Source organism: Gobio gobio (assembly GCF_949357685.1).
Source record: "Gobio gobio genome assembly, chromosome: 21".
NCBI lineage: Eukaryota > Metazoa > Chordata > Actinopteri > Cypriniformes > Gobionidae > Gobio > Gobio gobio.
The window spans coordinates 10924495-10947308 of NC_137117.1; the positions used below are offsets into that span (position 1 = coordinate 10924495).

Sequence of the window (22814 nt, forward strand, 5' to 3'; positions counted from 1 at the left end):
CATTAAGGTCTCGTGTCAACATTAGTTAATGTATTAACTAACATGAACTAACAAGCAATACATCCGTTACAGTATTTATTAATCTTCATTAATGTTAGTTACTAAAAATACAGCTGTTCATTGTTTGTTCATGTTAGTTCACAGTGCATAAACTAATGTCAACAAATACAACTTTTGATTTTAACAATGTATTAGTAAATGTCACTAACAATAACTAAGATTAAAAATGCTGTAGAAGTGCAGTTCATTATTAGTTCATGTTAACTAAAGTAGTTAACTACTGATATATTGTAAAGCGTTACTGTAAAACTTAGTCAAAACCTAAAGTCAAAACCTAGAAAAGTAGCCAAGTCTTGTACCGCTCAGAATAAGGAAACTATTTAAAAAAAAAAAATTTTGCCCACATTTGTCCTGCATGACCATTTAGGGTTAATTGGTAAAGCAAATAATGAGAATAAGTGTTGTTATCATAAAAAATATGCAATTTTGGAGTGAAATATGACCTCTACATTTGTTTTTCATGGGATTCACCCAGACATAGTTGAGGTGAACAGGGTAATGAGTGAGGTGGCAGTCAACAAAATCCAGAGATCAAGTCGAAACAGTCTTAAGTTATGACACATGCCGTAATACGGGAAAATCATATCCATATGTCCTGAGGAAATAAGGATGAGGGGTTTAAATGCCTTGGCTCTAGCCAGGTAATGTGTGTTAATGAACAGCAGAGGGTTTATTAAGGCCTAATTGGGGATTACACCGAAATGATTGACGTCAGATGGAGTTGAGGGGAAGGACGCCACATGGTACTGTTCATCGTGGCTACCGGTCTGATGTTTTGAGGGCTTCAAAGTTTTCCACGCTACAGTGTGAATTCAACAGTCATGTGAATAAAAGTGCATGCGTTTGCTGTTTCTGCAGATATAGACGAGTGCTCATTTGACCGGGCTTGTGACCACACATGTGTGAACTCACCTGGAAGTTTCCAGTGCTACTGCCACAAAGGTTACGTCCTCTACGGCGTGGCTCACTGCGGAGGTACGTGATGCATTATGGGATTTTTCTGGAGAGTTTTGTGTTTCGAGAATATCCAAACATTCTTAAATCCCGATACATTTACTCGAGATATTAAGTCTTGTTTTCTGATGTGACTATGCTTAAAACAATAAAAAAAAATGGTGTAACTGTAAATTCACTTAACTATGATGCATTTTTTTATCTAATATAATTTTGCTCCTCAAGTAAATGTATCTTGATTTGAGAATGTTTAGATATTTGTACTGGAAAACAAGTTTTTTGCAGAGTAGAGAAACTTCTAATAGAAAACTCATGTTGGTAGACCCACTAACTCTACTTGTTAGGACCTTGGGAAAACACATCCAATGAAAACTGAGACTTTCCCATATAAATGCTCTTTAGTTTCCTCCGGCAGCAGTCAGGACCCTAAACACATCTTTAAAAGATATCCAGAGCTTGGTGTAAAGAAATGTAACTGGATAAAAAGCAAGTTACATAGATATTTAAGTGATGGGACATGTCCCGTACTCTGAATTTTTGCAATCTGAACACTGCTCTTCATTTTAGCCATCCAAGTGCTCACACACACAGCAGGGCGTATTGAACACTCACACACACACACACACACACACACACACACAGACGCACACAAACGTATTACTTTTGGATGGTCAGGATGAAGGTCTCTTGAAAGTCTTGTCCACTCCAAAAAGCAATTTTGTTCCCTGGTATTTTTGTCTTGTTTTCCAGTGTAAATATCTAAACGTTCTTAACCTCTTAAACTCTGCAGACCCTGTACAGGGTCTGGAATGACATCAAGTAAATACTTTAAATGTGAAATGTCTGTGGAGGAGCTCTGACCTCATATGTGGTACCATATTATGCTTAAAACAAGAAAGAATATCGTCCGAATCTCGTCCAGAACTGGCTGCATCAGTGCACATGTTTCAGGGTTGATTAAGCAGATGAGGACAGCTCATTTAGTGATGTATGTCTTGCTATTGTTGAGAAGACCAGAAATATTGAATGTGTTTCTCCCTGTTAGCTTTTAGATAACACCCAGATTAATGAAGCTCTCTCTTTTGTCTCCAGACAAGGGTCATCAGTTTCCCATTGATGGCTTATCTGCAGGGAAATAGATGTTAAAGGGGCCATATTAAGTCTTGATTTTGGGTTCTACTAGAACAGGTTTTCATGCTTGAATGTACAAAAAACATTTTTTTTCTTCTCATATTTAACCTTATTGCAGCTCCTCCTTTCCCACTGGATGAGGTCCTTTCTCTATGAAGCCCCTCCTTCTGGAAAGCACACTGTGCTCTGATTGGTCGGCTGGACTGGTGTGCTTGTGACTGGTCAATCGCTTCGAGTGTGTTTGGGAAATGTCCAGCCCCTTACAATAACTGCGAGTTTCAACACACTATTAACTAACTCAACCAGGCCCGCTCCTTTATTCTGCCTATAAATTATTTAAATAAGGAATATTCTGGCGTGTTCGTTCCTGGAAGAAAATCAAGACTACAATGGAGGCGTTTCAGGCAGTTCAGAAACACTGACACTGATAGAGAGAATAACTCCCGCTGGAGGGACTTTGTGCTTTGCAGAGCTTTTTCATGCAACAGCAACATTACACACTAAAGAAAGTTGAACACGGAAAAAAGCACAATAGGACCCCTTTAAAGCTGCAACAGGCTTCAGGTCAGAATTGATTGTTGCAGTTTACAACTAAAGTAATAGTATAATGGTCTTTCTCCATTGTAGATGTGAGCTGGACTTGCATGAATTGAAAATAGTTGCCTTAGGGTGTTACCAAGAAGGCCCCCATGTGGACTGACCTTCCCTAAAAGGGACGTTTAGCTATAGAAGTGTCAGCCTAACATTGATTTTCTCTTACTCGATCTTTAAATTAATGAAGGCTCAGGATCCAGAAGGGGAAAGGAAATATGAAAGTCAAAGGTTTAGCCTGGAGCTGGTTCAAATCTGATGGGGGATAAGAGAAGGGAAACCAGACTAGCCTAGCAAGCAAGCTCTTTAAAAATGCTTGCACTCACACTTTTCAGAAAGCGAATTTGTTGAAAAACACTTTTTTTTTTTACTCTGAAAAACAAAGACAAAAAAGATTGTTTGATCGAGTGTATTAGAAAGTAGTTTTTTTTCTGCTGCTGGTTTTATTCCAGTGTTAGGAACATATATTTACAGTGCGTCATTTGGGACACGAGTCATGTCTGATTGTTTCGTCACACTGGATATGGAAGGTCAAATGGAGTGCAATGCATTGTGGGAGACAGTGTGGGTTGCATACTGCAGAAGTTTATCCAGGGAGTCTGTGCATACAGTAAATTCAGTTGAATGCCCATCTTTTTTCTTTAAATCAATCAATCAATCATTTATTTTTAAAGCAAAGTAAAGAAAATAAATTCTGTCATTAATGTTCTAACAAATGTCCTTCATAACACTGATCAATTATTTTGTAATTGTTTTGTTTTATAGATATTGACGAGTGCAGCATTAACCGGGGCGGCTGTAAATTCGGATGCGTGAACACTCTGGGCAGTTATGAGTGTACCTGCCCTCCTGGTTACAAACTGCACTGGAACAGGAAGGACTGCGTCGGTATGTGGACAAGAGTGCCACCTAGAGGCCATTCAGATGCCACTATAACCATACTGAAATCTTATGGTTCAGATGCAAATGTGCTTGCATATGTCATACATGAATCAATAGCTTGTCTTTGGAAACATGATAGGACTAATGAGATGTTTTAATGCATACTAATATAAGACAAATTCAGTGTTATAGAGTCAAACCTGTAGTTTCTGCACATCATACAGAGCTCGTGAAATGTGCGTCCAGTCTGGTTGCCCCCAAAGCCACCCTCACTTGCAGTAAGACGGGAAAAAAAGAGAGCTGCTCTCTCACGTGTGCATCCAAAGCACATTATCTATCAGGTACACACCCCAAAAAGACTTAATTTGTAACTTCAGTATAACCACATAACGCACTCGAATGGCCATTTTGGTTTTATATTTCACAGAATCAGACAACAGTTATTCCGTTAGCTGTGGAATACCCATCCTGCGAGGGAAATCCCAGAGCAGATTAAACACAAGCAGCATCCAGACCTGCATAGGTAAGATCATACACACCTTCCTCATCTCAAGAGCAAATTAATCTTGGTGACTAATGGTCCACAAATAGGGTACACTTTGGTGTCTCATTGTATTTATTTTTTAACAGTATAGGTACCCATACAGGGGATCCCATTGATATGTTATAGAAACTATTAAATATATTAACTGTGTGTATCATTAACTATTATGAACCAACATTTGGCCATAAACTATCTAGCTCCTGCTGAGTATCAGTGTTTTCATAATAGATTATATTTATAATGCAATGCTACTCGAGCTTTTATAATTATGCAGAATATTGTAAAATATATTTTCTGTCTAATTTTTTGATCCAAAGCCAAATGAGATCACATAAGGTTATTTAAAACATTTGACTTGTGATATAAAGTAAGTTTGGAGTAAAAATATGGTTTTAATCTCATTAGCTAATTGTTGTGTTTTAATAAATTGGTGTTATAAATCATAAATTATAGTTTAATAAATCATAAATTGTTGTGGCAGAGAATATAGATTGTTTTAAGTTATCTGGTCTACCTTTATGAAACAACTCTGCACTGTCCCCAAGCAGAATTTCCCCTTGGGGACAATAAAGTTAACTAACTAAGCAAAAACTCACTTCACTTTGATTTTCCCCCCAGAAATGTGTACTTATCTAGTAAATTAATCTTGATTTAAGAATTTTAAATATTTGGACTGGAAACAAGAAAACAAAAAACAAATAAGAAGAGCATTTTTTTGCCGTGTAGTCAAATCTTCTGATCATTTAAAATATAATAGGCCTTTGTTGATTACATTCCAAATAAAATAAACTACAAAAAATATATATTTCCTTTGCTCTGTCACATAGGCCTACCTGAAGCTCATTCATTATGCAGCTCATTAATGCGAGTCCACATTTTAAATCAGTGCATTGTTTTATGTGAATGATTAGGCTCAATGATTCTCACATCAGTTTAAAGAAAAAACTCTATACAAATACAGACAGGAGTCAAAAGTCTTGGGAACAGATATATACTGTGTGTTTTGAGGCCTTCTTTAAAAAAAAAAATAGTTTTTTCAAAATCTGTGCATAAAAAAAATTCTCTCAAAAATACAAGCATGTACATACATGTTGCTCACATATTCTGGTAGCCCAGTTTGTGCTGAATACAGTGTAATTACACTTTTGCCATTAATGTGTTTAAAACTTCTAAAGGGCCCCAAAAGAGCTCAGACTCCAGAGGGCTAAAGGCCCCAATATACTCTCCGCGAAGTTCTTCTCTGCTTAGGGGTAAAATGAAGTCTGAAATACGTGAGCAGTGATAACACTGTTAGCGAACATCCGAGGCCATCCACACTGCTGACGTTTACAATACGGATGCATTAATATGCATAAATTCATGATTAACTAATGCACACATAATCATGAGTTAATGTATGACTCATGAAGAACTAAACTATTTATTAATGATTACTGCATCAGCAACTGATAAAGAGTCTATATGATTACTAGATTAAGTAATATATGAATAGCTATTAATTAAATGTGTCGTCATGTATTAATTCCCTAATAACATATTGGGCCCTATCATACACCTGGCGCCAGGCGTGACCACAAGTGTTTTTTGCTAGTTTCAGCTCGATGCAGTTATCATTTTCACGTCCAGTGCTACACTGTGGCGACCTTAGGGACAACCCAAAAACTGTTTTTTTTTCTATTGTTAAACTAGCAAAAGTGGATTCAGACACGCTATGCCTTAAGTGCACCTGTGCCATGTGCTCAGATCGTAAAAATAGAGCCCAATAATATTAACTAATAATGTAAATTCATATGTTAATAACCACATTGGTAGAAGCTATGTACTTCAACTTCCAGTTGTCTGCTTTAATTAATCATTAGCTAATGATTTACAAAGGTATCATTATGTCATGACTTTACTTGTTGAGGACTATTAACTAATTGTTAAGTAATATATTTTATTGTGGTTATGGGTTTTAAATTAATTATGAATTAGTTTATTAGTTTAGTCATGTGCCTCAACAAGTAAAGTCACAGCATGATGACACCTTTACAAATCATTAGCTAATGTTTAATTAATCAATGGGCTTTGACCCATTGTGGAAATTAACACATGAATTTACATTATTAGTTAATATAATATGCTGTTATTGGGGAATTAAAGGGATAGGTCATTTATTAATGATTACTGCATCAGCAACTAATGAACATTCTATATGATTAATAGATTAGTAATCAATAATTTGTTATTAATTAAATGTGTCAATGTATTAAAAGGATAGTTCACCCAAAATGAAAATTAGCCCATGATTTACTCACCCTTAAGTCATCCTAGGTGTATATGACATTATTCTTTCAGACGAATACAATCAGAGTTATAATAAAAAATGTCCTGGCTCTTCCAAGCTTTATAATGGCAGTGAATGGTTGTGTCTTTTATGAATACCATAAAAGTGCATCTATCCATCATATAACTGCTCCACACGGCTCCGGGGGGTTAATAATGGCTAATTATGTTAATAAAGTGTTGCGTTTGTGTAAGAAAAAATATCCATATTTAAAACTTTATAGACAGATTCATGACTTTCATGTGTTTTGTTTCGCTCTATCCTCTGTGCTTCTGCGTTCGTCAATACGCATACATCAAGGGTTCAAGGTTACTAGTTACCGGAAGCTAGTTATTTTAGTCTATAAAGTTTTAAATATGGATATTTTTCTTACACAAACGCACCACTTCACTTCTGAAGGCCATTATTAACCCCCCCAGAGCCGTGTGGAGCAGTTATATGATGGATAGATGCACTTTTATGGACTTCAAAAACGACTCATCTAGTCAATGCCATTATAAAGCTGGGAAGAGCCAGGACATTTTTAATATAACTACGATTTTATTTGTCTGAAAGAAGAATGTCATATACACCTAGGATGACTTGAGGGTGGGTAAATCATGGGCTAATTTTCATTTTGGGTGAACTATCCCTTTAATACATTGACACATTTAATTAATAACAATTTATTAATCAAATAGTATGTTCATTAGTTGCTGATGCCGTAATCATTAATAAATGGTTTAGTTCTTCATTAGTCATACATTAACTCATGATTATCTGTGCATTAGTAAAGCATGAATTTATGCAGATTAGTACACCCGTATTGTAAAGTGTTACCGAATATGTTAAAATGTGCTGCACGCTTTCCTCTCAATAACAAAAACACACAACAAAATTGAGAACAAAAGCATTTTTTTAAAATAAAGTATTAGAAAAGCATCTGATCATAGCAATGTGGATACGTTTACACAAGCTCTGCAATTTGGTTCTCCCGTCACGTTTATTTATATAGCACTTTATACAATAGATTGTTTCAAGCAAGCAGCTTTACCGTTTTAAACACAAAGAATCGTGTCAGTATCTCGTTTCATCAGAAGTACAACTTTAGTTTCTACTATAAAGCAGCTCTCCAGTGTGTTCATGTTTTCACTCACGGACATCTGACCGCGACTGACTGAACAGGAGAAATGAAATGGGAAATATTTCCACATAAAAGAAGGCAGAGCCTCAGCTCACACCTACCTTTTATGTAATTGCCACAGACCAATGGTAATACAAAGGTGTTTGTACCATAGTTCGCTTTGGAAAGCCGTTTCAAACTCCCAAAACGAACTTGTTTGTTTTGGCCTGATTTTGTTCTAAATGACGTCAAAGTCCGTTCAGATTTTGCTTGAAGTATATCAGGGCCTTAAGGCAAGACGCTACAGGCAAAAATATAGTTTTTTCATCCACCAGTCAATTATGAGTATTTGGGCTGTTTGGCTTTTACAGTTTTTCTCAGTCGCGTTGGTTCATATCTCGAATCATCCTTGACATTTGCAAAACAGTAAGTGCATTTCTCAAAACAACTCATACAAATAGCAAAACACCATGAATTACCTGCAAAAGCCAGTCCCAATCTCTCAAAAGTAAATATCTGCGAGCATGTGAACATGTCAGTGCCATCAGAATGACAAGTCCTTGTGTCATTGTGTACGGATAACACAGTCAAATTGCTTAGTCATGTTGTCAATATAACAGTACTCTGGAGGGATGTTCTGATGGAAACTATGGCTAAAGTTTTGATGACAATTGTAAATTGTAGGTTACACCTTAGTGTATGTGGGAGCTTGATTGCAAGAGACTGGACAAGATTCACATTTACGCTTTCACTGTTTGTACTGTAATTTGTTGACAGACCATGTAATTGCGATAAAGAAAGGAAAAGACAACACTGCATAGCACAGAGAAAAAACAAAACAAAAGTAGAAATGTGAACATAGGACAATCTCCTTAGGGGAAACTGTACATGCAGTGCTGTAGGAATTACAGTGCAGTCTTCCTGACGTTCCTGTCTGTTGGGCCACAAATTCTCATCCACATCACATCTTTAGAAAAAAAAGTCTAAGTCTGTTTTTTTTCCCTGCACTTCAGCAGCACTTACATACACCAAACGTTACAGTTGTATTCTTTTTTAAAAAGTTTTTACTGAGGTGTTTGTTTGTATAGAATTTGCCTGATTTTATACAGCATTTAAATCCTAAAAACATGATGAAAATAAAAAATATTCTGGCTGTTCACAGAATTTTTGGTAAAACTTCAGTTTAGGGTCCAATTCTCACTAAGAACTAGTTGCTTATTATCATGCATATTACTTGGATATTGGCTATTTATTAGTACTTATAAAGCACATATTAATGCCTTATTCTGCTTGATCATATCCCTTAATCCTACCCAACTAGCTCACTAACTATTAAGCAGTAATTAGGAGTTTATTAAGGGAAAAGATCTTAGTTAATAGTGAGAATTGGACCCTAATCTAAAGTGTGGCTGAATTTTCTGCTTTATGGAGTGATGCAATAAATCCCCTCAGTAAATAACTGCCTACAAAATAAAACCTGGCTTTATCCAATGTTCAGATTTTTGTTCTTGAATTTGATGCAAATTAGTGCGCATTTAATTAGACACTGCCTCATTTGCACTGTCTAATTAAATGTGAAAACTTGTAACACAAAACAACTCCTAATGTAGTTATCAACTTGGGAAGGATGGTAATATCATTAGGGACTGTGATTCATTTGATTTATTACCATTAAAAACAACTAAATTAATTAGACAAAAAAACTATGCCGTAACAGTGTTGCAAGTTCAGCCTTAATTAAGGCATTACACCACAGGTTAATAAGGTACAAAAATGGCCAGATGGACGCAACTTTGCGTGGTAATGGATGCCACATAAAAATAAAACAGATCATATTGATTCATCCCTGTGGTTAAGTCAACATTTTCTAAATGTCAAGCCCCCCATTTTCACCGATCATCAGCTGAAAAGGAGAAAAAAATACATTTTCTGAGACATTCTGGCCCTATTTTTGTATTTTGTTGAGAGTGCCAGCAAACAGAACCTGGAAAGCGATGAGACGTTTCTTTTGAACAGCTGCAGCCGGTGATTCCGAGAAACATAATGACAGATACATCACAGCTGTCCAATTACATGATCACTCGATGCGCTTGGCAAATTAGAAACTTATTTACCATGCCTGATGTTTGTTTTGATGTCAGACTCGTTTCACATCAGGATGCCTGTCACGGCACACTATAATCTCAGATTGCTGTTCCTCATAAGTGTTCAGAGTGAGCATGAAGCTTACATGAATCTGCTTCAAATGTTCAAAGACCACAAAATCAGCACAGCTGCTTTTATTTTTTCAATCAAGCATGTTTAATGTAGCGAGCTAGCAGCTGTGAATGAATGTAGTTTGCTAGTAGTTGTCAGTAAGGGCTTTATATGAATCATGTTGAGTGTGTCAAAGCCTCTTTGTTTGGTTGTAGAGACTCAGGCTCCTCCAGTGAAGCAGACGGCGTCCTTCCGGATCAAGAACGCCAAATGCCACCTGCACCCGAAGCATAAAGGGAGGGCAGAGGACAACGGCAGACAGATCGGGCCAGGTCAGAGGTCATAGGGCCCAGGAAATGAAGGGTACCATATCATTTTGGTGGTCCCTGTAGTGGAATAAGGTTGTAGAACTGTTTGTTGAGGGATTGGCGTTCTTGTGTTGCTCTAGTCAATGATAATTGGGACGTTAAAGAGCCAGTTCTCCCAAAAACTTCAAATTCTGTCATCATTTACTCACCCTCATGTCATTCATTAGCATAGCATAACAACTAGGGATGTAACAATACATTGTATATAGAGATATAAAAATGTGACGATATTATCGTTGATGTGAACTTTATCATTCACGATATAAAGTTAGTTTTAGTGCTGGGCGGTATACCGGTTCATACCGAATACCGCTGTTTATTTTTGTTACGATTTGAATTTTTATTATACTGCTACATGTCACTTAAACAACGTTCGGAAGGCAGCGCAGCGTGGAACTGTTTGAGAGGGGTTCCGTTTCACTGTTGCACTGTAGTGAGAGCACAGCTCTGCATCTGAAATCGCCCCCTAAACCCTCATTCACTATTCCCTACGTTATCCACTAATATAGTTCACTTGAAGGAGTGAATTCAATAACACTCATTATTGTGGTGCAATGTGGGACACAGCGAATACCGAATTCAAACAACATGCAAGATTAGATTAACAACGCTCACCACATGGATCATTTATCAGATACAGACCGGAGTGAGTGCGTTTAAGTTTTTTATGGACATTTATCATATCTCTAGTGCTCTAAACATGAACCAGCAGCGTGTATGCGCACATATAATCACGTCTTCTTAAAATGAAATATATGTGCAAATAAGGACACCGATACTACAGCCGTACGTCTGATCATGACATGATGGATTATTCTGATACACCGAAGACAATGATATAAACCGAAAATTCAAAGATAAATGGGCAAAAAAGTAACTATGCCTGTATTCTTTCTGTTAAACGTACATGTCATTTGTTCAGAGACTAGTGCTATTGGTTGTCTCCCCACAGCATCATTTTGTGGGGCTTTGCAAACCTGTATTAACTCTAGTGTGGAATTTTTCTACAATATTCACTCGTCATGACAGTAAAATAGGGCATTCTAGTCAATCTACTGCAGTATTTCCTCTCTCAATCAGTAGAAAATGTGGTGAACACCCGGTCATGCATAAGGAAAAAAATACCGTCATATACCGGAAACATTTAGAAAAATACCGTGATATACATTTTTGGTCATACCGCCCAGCACTATTTAGTTTTGTCCAAGGCTCATCTTACTGTATTTATAAGGTATAATTCACTCAAAAATTTTAATTTTGTCATCATTTACTCACCCTCATTTAACTTCAAAACACAAATGAAGATATTTTTAAGAAACCAGAGAAAGATTTCTGTAACTCCACTTAAAAAGTCCATTCCTCTCAAACTTAAAAGATCCAAAAAATGTCATAAAGGCATCATAAAAATAACTAATCGAGTGTCTAATCCAAAACCAAGTCTCCTGAAGAGACACAGTGGCTTTTTATGATGAACAGATTTACAACGACGTGCATACTGCATACTGTGATGCACAAAAAGCATGAAAGTAAGTAAATGCAGTACTACCCATTTACAAAAGAAAAGAATAAATATATATATATATATATATATATATATATATATATATATATATATATATATATATATATATATATATATATATATATATATATATATATATATAAACAATTTTAGCATTTACTCTCACTGTCGAAAGTCATAGCAAAGCATGCTGGGAAATAGAAATCCCAGCCCAGTTTCAGTTAAATTTAAGTTTGTCTAAACAGTGAAACAATTCAGATTACTTAAAATGTGTCAGTTTTGTGAACTCAAAAGAAAAAGAAAGTTCTTAATACTCAGAAAAGTTAATTTGATTGAATCCTACTCAAACCAATTAATTATTTTGAGCCTTAGGGGTTTACAGTGTATCTAAAATTAAACTAAATAACTGTAAAAAAAACAACTTATCTAAGTAGCTAACAGAAATCACTGCAACACATTTAACACTGCAATAGACTTCACTTGAAGCCACTTCATTTTGACAAACTTTTCAGAAAACAAGACTAGAGAAAAAAAAAAGAAAAACAAGATAAAAATACTGCGGAAGAACTTCCGTTTTTATCAAAAGTAATTCACTCTATGTAAAAGCCTTTATATGATGTGTTCATCATAAGGTAATCATATCATAACCAAAGTCTTATAGGTTTGGAATAACACAAGGATGAGTAAATGATGACCATTTTCATGTTTGGGTGAACTATACCTTTAAATCTCAAACACATTCTAAATTTCATGCAATATATTTAAAACAGTTAATGGGTTGTTCAAATAATCTATTGACAATGTCACTCCAAAGTGTGACACACTGACATTTAAATGCCCTATGTGTGTATAATAACTTGATTTGTAGGTGGTCAACCGTGCAACAACTGCCTGGTCACATTTGTTAACCTGAAGTGTGACTCGTCTAAGAAAGCCAAAGGTCGTCGAGCACGTAACCCGTCTAGCAAAGAGGTCACACGCATCACTCTGGAGCTGGAGGCCGAGGTCAAGCCAGGGGACACCACCGGTGAGTCTCACATCCTCTGCCTAAAATACCTCCACACCTTTATAATAAAAAACCCCAGCAGATCAGTTTCCGATCTTCAATACCTTAGATGGTTTAACAAGCGTCTTAATGATCATTTGTTTTGGGGATGGAAAAAATAAATCACGATACTGCCTATATTGTGAGTATTAAACTTCAAAAGGCTATGATTTCATTTAATAAATGTGAGCGCTTCACTTTTCAAAGCCTGAAGGTGCCGCTGTTGTGCGTTTGACTAATGCTGATCAATCATAACCATGTTTACTTTACGGTGTTTATATAGTAATATGTTGTATAGAGTTGTAAGAATGCATATTTTATCTCCCTCATCTGAATTTGAATGAGCATCCTGATATAATAAAGCATAATAATTTCAAAATAAAACTCCTGATGTATTTTGGGCATGTTTATTAAAAGTCATGCAGAGTTCAATTTCCACTCTGGTTATTTGGTTACACAAACTGTATGTAATTTAATTCACAGGAAGGAAAGACTAAGAACATTATTTGACGCATATTGTTAAATATATAGATTTTACTAGTATCAGTGTTATTATAGTTAACAAATACTAAAACATAAATCTCTTTACTTGAAATAAATTTAAAAAATTTAAATTAACCTGATGTACCAAACTAAAACAGAAATAAAAATGAATAAAAACTATACAGACATTTTTAAAAATAGCACAAAAAAAAAAAAAGACAAAACAGAATTACCCTCTCCAGAACATTCACCGTTCCCTGCTGGTGGAACGATCTTCCCACCTCCATCCGAATTGCAGAATCACTGACAGCATTCAAACGACAGCTGAAAACTCACCTCTTCCGCGAGCACTTAACCTTAAAGTTCCTTTTCCTTATTTTTCCTTCTATTTTCCTCTACTTCTTCCCTGCCCTAGTGTGTGATGCTCTGTGCAATGTCCAAAACTTAGTACTTCAGGCACGTTCTGTGTTTCGCTGCCTCCTCATGATGGATCGCTTCCTGTACTCCTCAGTTGAAAGTCGCTTTGGATAAAAGCGTCTGCTAAATGCATAAATGTAAATGTACTAAAACTTAACTAAAATGAAAAAGCAGAAATTAAAAAAATGGGGGGTGAAAGCAGAATTAAATTGAATTCAAAATATTAACAAAAACTATATAGTATCTCAGTGATACTAAAATAACACTAATATGACTGTGTGTGTGTATGACAGTTACAGTGTTTATATATATATATATATATATATATATATATATATATATATATATATATATATATATATATATATAAATAAATAAATGCAGAAATAGTTAGTGCGCTCCTGAATTTTTCAACTTAGGAGCACGGGTGCTCTTTGGGAAAAAGTAATCGTGTCAAGCCAGGGATGTCGCTAGGCCTATTTTAGGGGGGCTGAAGCTACCCCAAAATGTTCCTAAGCCCCCCTAAGTGATAATAACAACGACAATAACAATTCGATTTATCAATAACCGTATCCTCTTTCATATTTAGACGCAACAAATTATATATATCCAGCTACAAAAAAATTGCCAAAAAGTCGGAAGTTTGACAGAAGTACAAAGAGTAATTGTGCTATCAAGATGATGCACCGCGTCTCATTGCACTGGTGTGAACTGTGGCAGCTTTCAGAGCGTTGCAGACCAGAGCGCTACTGCAAGTAACTGGAGGATTCATCTCGTCTCGTCGTTACCAAGGTTATAATTGTTAACGAAAGCGAACGAAAAAACGAAAACTAGGTGGGTTGTCGTTAACTGAAATAAAAATAAAAACGAGGCATTACAACAAAACGATAACTAACCAAAACTGTAATGTGTGTTGGGCAAAACTAACTAAAATAAAATTATAGATTAAATGTCCTTAGTTTTCGTCTTCATCAATGTCTTTCATAGAGCAATTAACGTTCAGCTGCATTTTCTTTCCCTGCGTCTCCTCATGCGGGAATCTGCATTTTTACCTCAGCCTGGGGCTTATTTCAATTTTGGTATGAAGAGGTCTTTACCGTTGCACAAAAATATAACTTTTTTGTTATAAAATATATATGTATATGATGTCATGAAGATATGTCTGTCACGTTTTACTTGTTAACATCTTGGATTCTTGACTGGTTGTTGACAGAAGTGTAGCTCTAGATGTGAGTGCAAAGATTTTGCAAACGCAAGTTACAAATACCCCGGGGGCTAAGCCCCCCATGTCTTCCAATCCTAGTGACGTCCCTGTGTCAAGCCCTGGGAAGAACATACATTTTTTTTACAGTGTACAGACTGCACAGGATGAACGACGTGGAAGTGCAATGTATTAAAGTTATGACGTTCATCTTCCTGTAGGGAACTGTAACATGATGTGTCAAAGGCAGCGCATGGAGCAGCAGATGAAGTCGTACATTAAAGCCCTGAAAAAATCCATTAACCAGGAGCGTTTCCTCATCCGTGTGGCTGGATTGGAGTACGAGGTCGCGCAGAAGCTCCCCCAGGCTGCATTGAGGCAGGAGAACTGCGGACCGGGCCGAGAGAAAGACAGCGGCCGCTGTGGTAAGAACGGAAGAGTGAGTGGGGCCTGTTATTCATGAACCCCCTTCTCCATTGCAACTGGATGCAAGGGCTTCCTGTAGCTCAAACGGTAGAGCACGGCGCTAGCCACGCCAAGGTCATGGGTTTGATTCCTAGGGAAAGCAAGAACTGCCTGCCAAAGGTATAAATGTAAACGTAAGATCATAGTTATCAACTGATAAGAATGACAGAGCAAGAGCATCTACTAGACGATATTGAAACTCAAGATGGTTTGAAACTTGCATGGATAATATCGGAAATTAAATCAGGAGAGCAGACCACAAATGCACAGCATATGTTGTCTTTTTGCATCATGTAGCAGAATACAAAAAGAAAAAAGAAAATGAGGAAAAGACTGCAGCAACTGAAAAGAGCTCTTGCCATAGATGTTTTTGTTATACCACACTGTCAGAAAAAAAGGTACAGCGCTGTCACTGGGGCTAAGGTACAAAAGTGAAAAGGTACTAATACGTACCATTTAGGGGTAAGTAAGGTACAAAGATGTACCTTTTCACTTTTGTACGCCCCAGTGGCATGTCATGTCATACCCAAGCCTGTAGCACTCCCCTCAGAAACTGAAGCCTCCGCACCTCGATGGTGGTTGGTCCCAGTATAGCTCATAACCCCCGCCCCTCCATGTTTTCTAATGGACGTGAGACAAACTAAACAATCAAATAAAAACGGGGGGTGAGACGTCATGATTGACAGCTTCTCTGAGTGAAGTTGTCACTGAGGCACTAACAGACTTTTTCTGGGATTTTCAGGAGATTGGAGCTTCAGCTTTAATTTCTACATTTCCATAACTGTTTATTTCACACCAACATAGTGAACTTTTCTGCATCTGCGAGAGTGTGGGCGGGCTTTTGATATATCGCGGCTCTACTTTCTGCTCTCTACTGCGCAAATTCCGGTCCCGAGATACTACTGTGCAGACTCGGTCCCAAATCTCCACAAGATGTCAGCGCCATATTCGGACCTTTGGAGGCTTCACTAACTTCAGCGGAAGCCAATGAAGTCGCATCATCCATATTTTTTTGCGATCTGTGGTCATACCATAAAGGCCCATTCATACCAAGGACGATAAAGATATAGTTCTAAAAATCGTTCCCAATATTCATTTGCAGAGTTCACACCACAGCTATAACGATATAAAGAAACTATCGTTGGAATCATTTTCTGAGCAATTTTATCTAGCTGATGAATGATAAATCATTGACAGCCAATCAGAATCCATCCTGCTGTAAAAAGCCCGAGCATTTAAAGCGGCGGACAAGCACGCGCTTAGAATAAACAGAACAATATTGTCCGCTGTGTGGATGCTAATATAGTTATCTTCATTTTTATCGTCCTTGGTGTGAACGGGCCTTAATGTGATGTCTGAAATTTTACAGCTCAGTCAAACTGAAGGATAAGGATTATTTGTAGCACAACCGTATGATTTGATTCAGTGTTTTTGAGTGGAACTTCCTCAAAACGAAAGTGCCTCCCATAATCTAAAATGAAGTAGGCTCGTAGAGAAAAAGGTGGATTAAGTTGAGACTCATTCCCCCAGTTTCACAGGCCAGGCTTAAATCTAGTCCCAGACTAAAATGCTTTAACTGAAACCAACGTACTGACATATCTTAAAAGACTGATATGTCTTAAAATACGTCAGTGCCATTGTTTTGTCTCAGGGTGCACAACCAGTAATATTTTTTTCTAAGGCATGTTAATAAAAGCTACTTAAATGTCCTTACTGAACTATGGTCTATTCCTGGCTTAATCTAAACCCCGTTTGTGAAACCAGGCCAGGATGTCTTTAGGACTACAAGGAGGAACATTTTCAGAAAATATGAGGGTTTTTTTCTGTAAAAATGTGGTTTGCTTTTATATTCCATAGCAGTTTATTGCCAGGATGTCCTAGAAATAGTACATTTACCTATATATATTAAATAAATGGTTCTGCAATTAGCATATAGGATATATATTCCAATATAGCATATAGAAAACTATTGCCACAATGGATTTGACGGGGGCTCTGATTGCCTAAACTTTATGCAAAATCTGATAAGTGAACAGAAGTTGGTGCCAAAATGCACACAAAACTGACTAAAGCAAAGTTTAGTTTATTAGTAAATTAGTCAATTATTGCAATTTTTCAAGTCTCAGGTTACAAATTATAGCATTTTTACATTGATGGCTTGAAATTACATGGTCTTTAGAGTCATGCGTTTCCCAAGTCAATTTCAGCTTCCTCACTGCTGCCCCCTGCTGGCTGCTCTCTCTTAGTCAGATGTTTGCCTGGGTCATACTACCATGGTGAGCAGGAGCGCTGTGTCCAGTGCCCACCTGGAACATTCCAGGAGCGTGACGGTCAGCTGGCCTGTGACCTTTGCCCTGGAGGAGACCGTCATGGCCCACCAGGGGCCCGCAACATCACATCATGTGCAGGTAACTAGCCTTAATCCATGTGCCTTCTATTTGCTAATAGGTGTCCTAAAACTTAAAAGTATGTGTCAAATAATTTTTATTTTATATATTTTTTTAATTGTATTTGAGTACATTTTATGTACTTCTCCTTTCTCTTATATCCTGTGGAAGACTGTCAATGCATAAATTGTACCGTATGATGAATCCTCTATTGTATAACCTTGCCCTACTTTTCATGGAAGCAACTTTGTTCTGTTTCTCTTGTGGCAAGGACCTTTTTATTAAGAATAGATACATAATATGTATTAATGTTGATGAAAATGTAAATAATAAAGTACTTTTTTTGTCTTTTTATAGGTCAATGTCCACCAGGGTATTACTCCAGCGATGGGTTCAAGCCCTGTCAGTCGTGCCCCTTGGGAACGTACCAGCCCGACCCAGGACGAACTCTCTGTTTCCCCTGTGGAGGTGGGCTTGGTACCAAAAGAGAGGGTGCCAGCTCCTTCAATGACTGTGAGGTCAAAGGTCAGACATTTTGATTCTCTATAGTGCGCATTTACATCAAGCTAGACAGTGTGCATAAAACCACTGTAATATAATTATGTTTGAAGTAAAACATGGTGCACAATTTTTAGATTAAGCTAGGGGTAGACCATGGTTTTCATAAACACGTTTTGTTATACTGGTTGAAATGGTCTTCTATGGTGGCCCAGTAGTGTATATATATAAGTTCACTAAAGTTTTTTGTTAACTATAACCCTGGTTTACATCAAATTAATTTGGGGTATGTTTGTGTGTAGATTTTTAAGAGAACATATTTTAGGTTTTACGTTTCATACACACCAGCAATGAATGCTTGCCTTTTTTTTTTTTTTTACTGTATTAGTAAATACCAAAAAAAAAAAATATAAACCCTTTTCCTATAGGAACTTAAAGGCTTCATAAAAATATATTGGTATGGTAAAAATGTGCTCAAAACCCAGAATTAAGCCTAAATGTTAGCTTTAAAACATCCTCTGAGTCTGTAGAAACAGCAGTGCAAAATGGGCTGGTTGCACAATAGACCGCTCATGCATTGGCCCATATAACTTCCAAGGTTTCATAAGAATAACTGTTAAAAATTTGGATTTCATTAAATAATTTGACTGCACTAAACCCCTCAGCTCATTCAACATACATTGTTTCCAGTGTGTAGATGTGATGCTGTTGTGTTAACTTATGTTTAAATTGTGTTGTGTTGTGCACTACTGGGCCACTGTACATTTCATATCCTGATAGCAATCAATATAAGTGGGTCTAAATATAAAAAAAATATACTCAGGGCCAAAAATGGATTTAGTCTAAATGCAATTATAGGATGTCCTACCTGCCTGTCAACATATGTATTTCCATACCTCTGCACACCTGCTCACGCAGTCATCAGACCATTTCATGAGGCTATGCAGAGTTGTAGACTCCTGTTACAGTTCCTCCTGAACCAAATCAACCAGCTTATGCTGCATTCACACCATGGCGTAGTTACCGTGATTAGCCTCTTGTAGTCCGTGTGTGTGAGGGGAAGCTTCATGCTAAATCAGCCCATGTGTCTGTGTGTAGTGTTGTGTTCTCCAGGTCATTATTATAACACTTCAGTTCATCGTTGCATCCGCTGTCCTCATGGAACCTACCAGGCTGAGTTCAGACAGAATTACTGCATCTCCTGCCCTGGAAACACCACCACAGACTTTGACGGGGCCATCAGCGTCTCTCAATGCAAGAGTGAGTGCGTTCACCTTTAAATCACAAGTGTGGACTTCTTATGAGTCCACTCAAAATACTATACAAGTTGATAGGAAATCTGGAAGTAAAACCAACATCAGATCAACAAATTTTGAGTGAAATTATGTTTATCATAGTGATGCTCATTTTACATTTTTTTCCATGACCGATAGGCGACTCACTTTAATGACTCTTAACTGACAATATTAGAATGTTAAATTAAATTAAAATGGGCCCACCTGTGACCCATTAAAATACCAACAAATGCCCTATTAAGACACTGATTAGCTGGTTCAGGTGTGTTTAATTGGGGTTGGAGCTAAACTCTGCGGCCCTTCAGGACCAAGTTTGGAGACCCCTGCCCTACAGGGTCAGTGTCTATCTTTTAGATCAGGGTTGTCTAATCCTGCTCCTGGAGGGCCACTGTCCTGCAGAGTTTAGCTCCAACCCCAATTAAAAACACTTGTACCAGCTAATCAAGGTCTTATTAGGCATACTGGAAACTTCCAGACAGGTGTGTTGAGGCAAGTTGGAGCTAAACTCTTCAGGACAGTGGCCCTCCAAGACTGACTTTAGACACCCCTGATTTAGATGTAGTGAAATTCATCTTCACCAAGTCACAGCAATGATGGAAGAAATGTGTTTTAAACTTATCATGCTCTTGAAATAAACACAGAAATATCAGGGAATTAAAAACATTCCAAGCATGCAAGGAATAAAAAGATATCAGGTCTACTGAAGTCGTGTAAATGTTCTTAATGAGCAATTTACCATAACATTATCTTTTTTGTTTATTTGTTGGTGTGTCCAGATCGGGTATGTGGGGGTGAGATAGGCGAGTTCATTGGATACATAGAGTCTCCCAACTATCCAGGAAACTACCCAGCCAATGTAGAGTGTGTCTGGACCATCAACCCTCCACACAAACGCAAGATTTTGATCGTGGTCCCAGAGATTTTCCTCCCATCTGAGGATGAGTGCGGAGACGTCCTAGTAATGAGGAAGAACTGTAAGTTTTAACCTTTACAGGTTTAGCCTTTATAGAATGCATTAGTGCCTGCTCACTTTTTCTGTGGCGTTGGTTTTGGAAGTATTTTTTCCATTAATTTTTCCCATAGAGGTTTTAAAATTGTTTGTTAAAGCATTATAAGGTAAGATCCAAACAACTCAACATTACTCAATTTTATTTGAAGCCAAAAAGTATTTGAAAATTGAGCAAAGATAAAAGTACAAGACTGTGAACTTACCAGCTTCAATGAGGGAAAGAACTACAATCCCATTAAGTATTGCGAATGATACAAACATTTACTTATTTTGAGAGCGTATCAAGACAGACTCGACTACGTCATTCTTGATGCTTCATGGGAGTGGGTGGAGCTAAAAAAAATTTTTTGACAAAATTTGCTTGCCACTAATCACTGATTGGTGGAATTGTCTGCACTGCATCATGGGTAATGTAGTTTTTCACCAGGAATTGTACACAGAAAAAAATAAGTTGAAGTAATGCAAACTAATGGCTTCAATAAGAGCATATATCATCGATTAACAATCTAGGAGTTCACAATAGGTCTGTCTTTAAAAGTTTATACGTTATTGTGAAAAATAAAATCCCCTGTGGAGAAAATTAATGGAGTTTTTACTTACTCAACTGTTGCACTCTATATATCAAGTGTCAAAAACTATTTTACTCTGTTGTACTGAAAGTAGTGAACTAGCGTTATCATGCATGAAGGATCTTATTAATCTTTGTATAAAAGACATTTGAAATATTGACTCATCAGAACTAATCTCTCCATGTTTGGGTGATGGTTTATTTAGCTTTGATTTAAGCACTAAAGTTTTTTTCTTCTCAGGGTCAGCAACCTCCATCACCACCTATGAGACATGTCAGACATACGAGAGGCCTATCGCATTTACTGCCCGATCGCGCCGCCTCTGGATCAACTTCAAATCAAACGATGTAAACAGCGCTCGCGGGTTCCAGATTCCATACGTCACTTATGATGGTACGGCCTTGCGTTTAGCCCAGATGTAATTTATGTAAAGAAAAATACTGCTAAAAATGGTCAGGAATGTTTTTTTTTTTTTTTAGATGGATTTCTGTCCATTCATGACATTCATTGTCACTAAAATGCGTGTGATTGTTTTTTTCTTTAGAAGACTACGAGCAGCTGGTTGAAGACATTGTAAGAGATGGAAGACTTTATGCCTCTGAAAACCATCAAGAAATACTCAAGGTCAGTTTTGAGACTAGTTAAGTCTGATTTGGGAATAACAGTAATGAACGTGTTTTCTCTTTATTAAAAACTGCTCAGGTTACGCATGTAACCTCTGTTCCCTGAGAACGAGACGCTGCTGCGTTCCAGTTCGTTTTTATTATGCCCTTCACTCGCTAACTTCCCTCTGTCTCGTTTACTCGGATGTGTGTCATTGCTTGCGTTGCATGAGTGCCCTTGATCACTTGGAATCCATTATGGAATTTATTTATGTTTTTCACTTACGAAAATTGTTTAATGCAGCATTCTATATGTATATAGGTGTGTTTGGGTTGTTTTAAATGTTGTTAAAAATAATTAAAATGTCAGTTGTTTGTGGTGGGGTAAATTAAACGTGATATGCGGTGATGTCACAATCGTGTTGCATTGTGGTATATGAAGCTGCCTGAAGTGTACATATGAAGTAGACTCGCTCAAAATCGAGGGAGCAAAGGTCTGTCCATATAAACTTGTGGAACGCACTTCAAAATGGCGGCAGGGATTCCCCCGATGGGAAATGCTTACGGAAGTTTGCAAGTACGTGTCTAAAACTGGAGTGGAACACAGCATGCGTTGTTGACGCTATGAGGAACGCCTCGGGCGTGACCGTGTCTGAAATGCAATCGAATCACGGCAATCGTATTGGACAGCAACAGCCTATGACATCATAGTGTGACCAGGAAGTATATAAGGGGTGCCTAGAGAACATGTCATCCACTTTTATCTGAAGGGACTGTTCAGCCCAAGGCATGGCAGGGGATGCAGTGTCTCATTCCCTGTTCTAAGGGAACAAAGGTTACATACGTAACCTGAGATGTTCCCTTTCGAAAGGGAACTCACACTGCATCAATGACACTATGGGGAATGATATACCTATGCTGCCATGTCAAGGTGAATGCATGCCATTAATGGCTGTGACAAACATCAGAAATGGCAGTTTCAAATGAAATGCCAGAACCACTTCCCCTCAGGTCACACAAGGCTGTTAGTGGCAGTATTCCCTACAGCCACAGCCAAAAAGAGGCCTCCGAATTACACTGAAGGCCTACCAAGGCCGCTCAAAGGGCCGACAGGAGCCCCGGGCCAGTCACTTCTCAGGGCAATGTAGTAAACCTCGAATTCCACCA

At 37.5% G+C, this 22814-nt stretch overlaps 1 protein-coding gene across 2 annotated transcripts in view; it reads left to right on the forward strand.

The window, feature by feature from the left end:
* The window catches only part of scube3 (signal peptide, CUB domain, EGF-like 3), a 175151-nt gene that overhangs the window by 145934 nt on the left and 6403 nt on the right, over nt 1–22814 (forward strand). For both annotated transcript variants that reach the window (XM_079801775.1, XM_079801774.1), the window contains 13 exons: nt 919–1035; nt 3502–3624; nt 3843–3959; nt 4046–4141; nt 10002–10118; nt 12545–12703; nt 15044–15247; nt 17534–17695; nt 18032–18199; nt 19271–19432; nt 20244–20441; nt 21286–21438; nt 21590–21669. In XM_079801775.1, the coding sequence (XP_079657901.1) occupies nt 919–1035; nt 3502–3624; nt 3843–3959; nt 4046–4141; nt 10002–10118; nt 12545–12703; nt 15044–15247; nt 17534–17695; nt 18032–18199; nt 19271–19432; nt 20244–20441; nt 21286–21438; nt 21590–21669 (1856 nt within the window). The remainder of the gene's footprint in view (nt 1–918; nt 1036–3501; nt 3625–3842; nt 3960–4045; nt 4142–10001; nt 10119–12544; nt 12704–15043; nt 15248–17533; nt 17696–18031; nt 18200–19270; nt 19433–20243; nt 20442–21285; nt 21439–21589; nt 21670–22814) is intronic.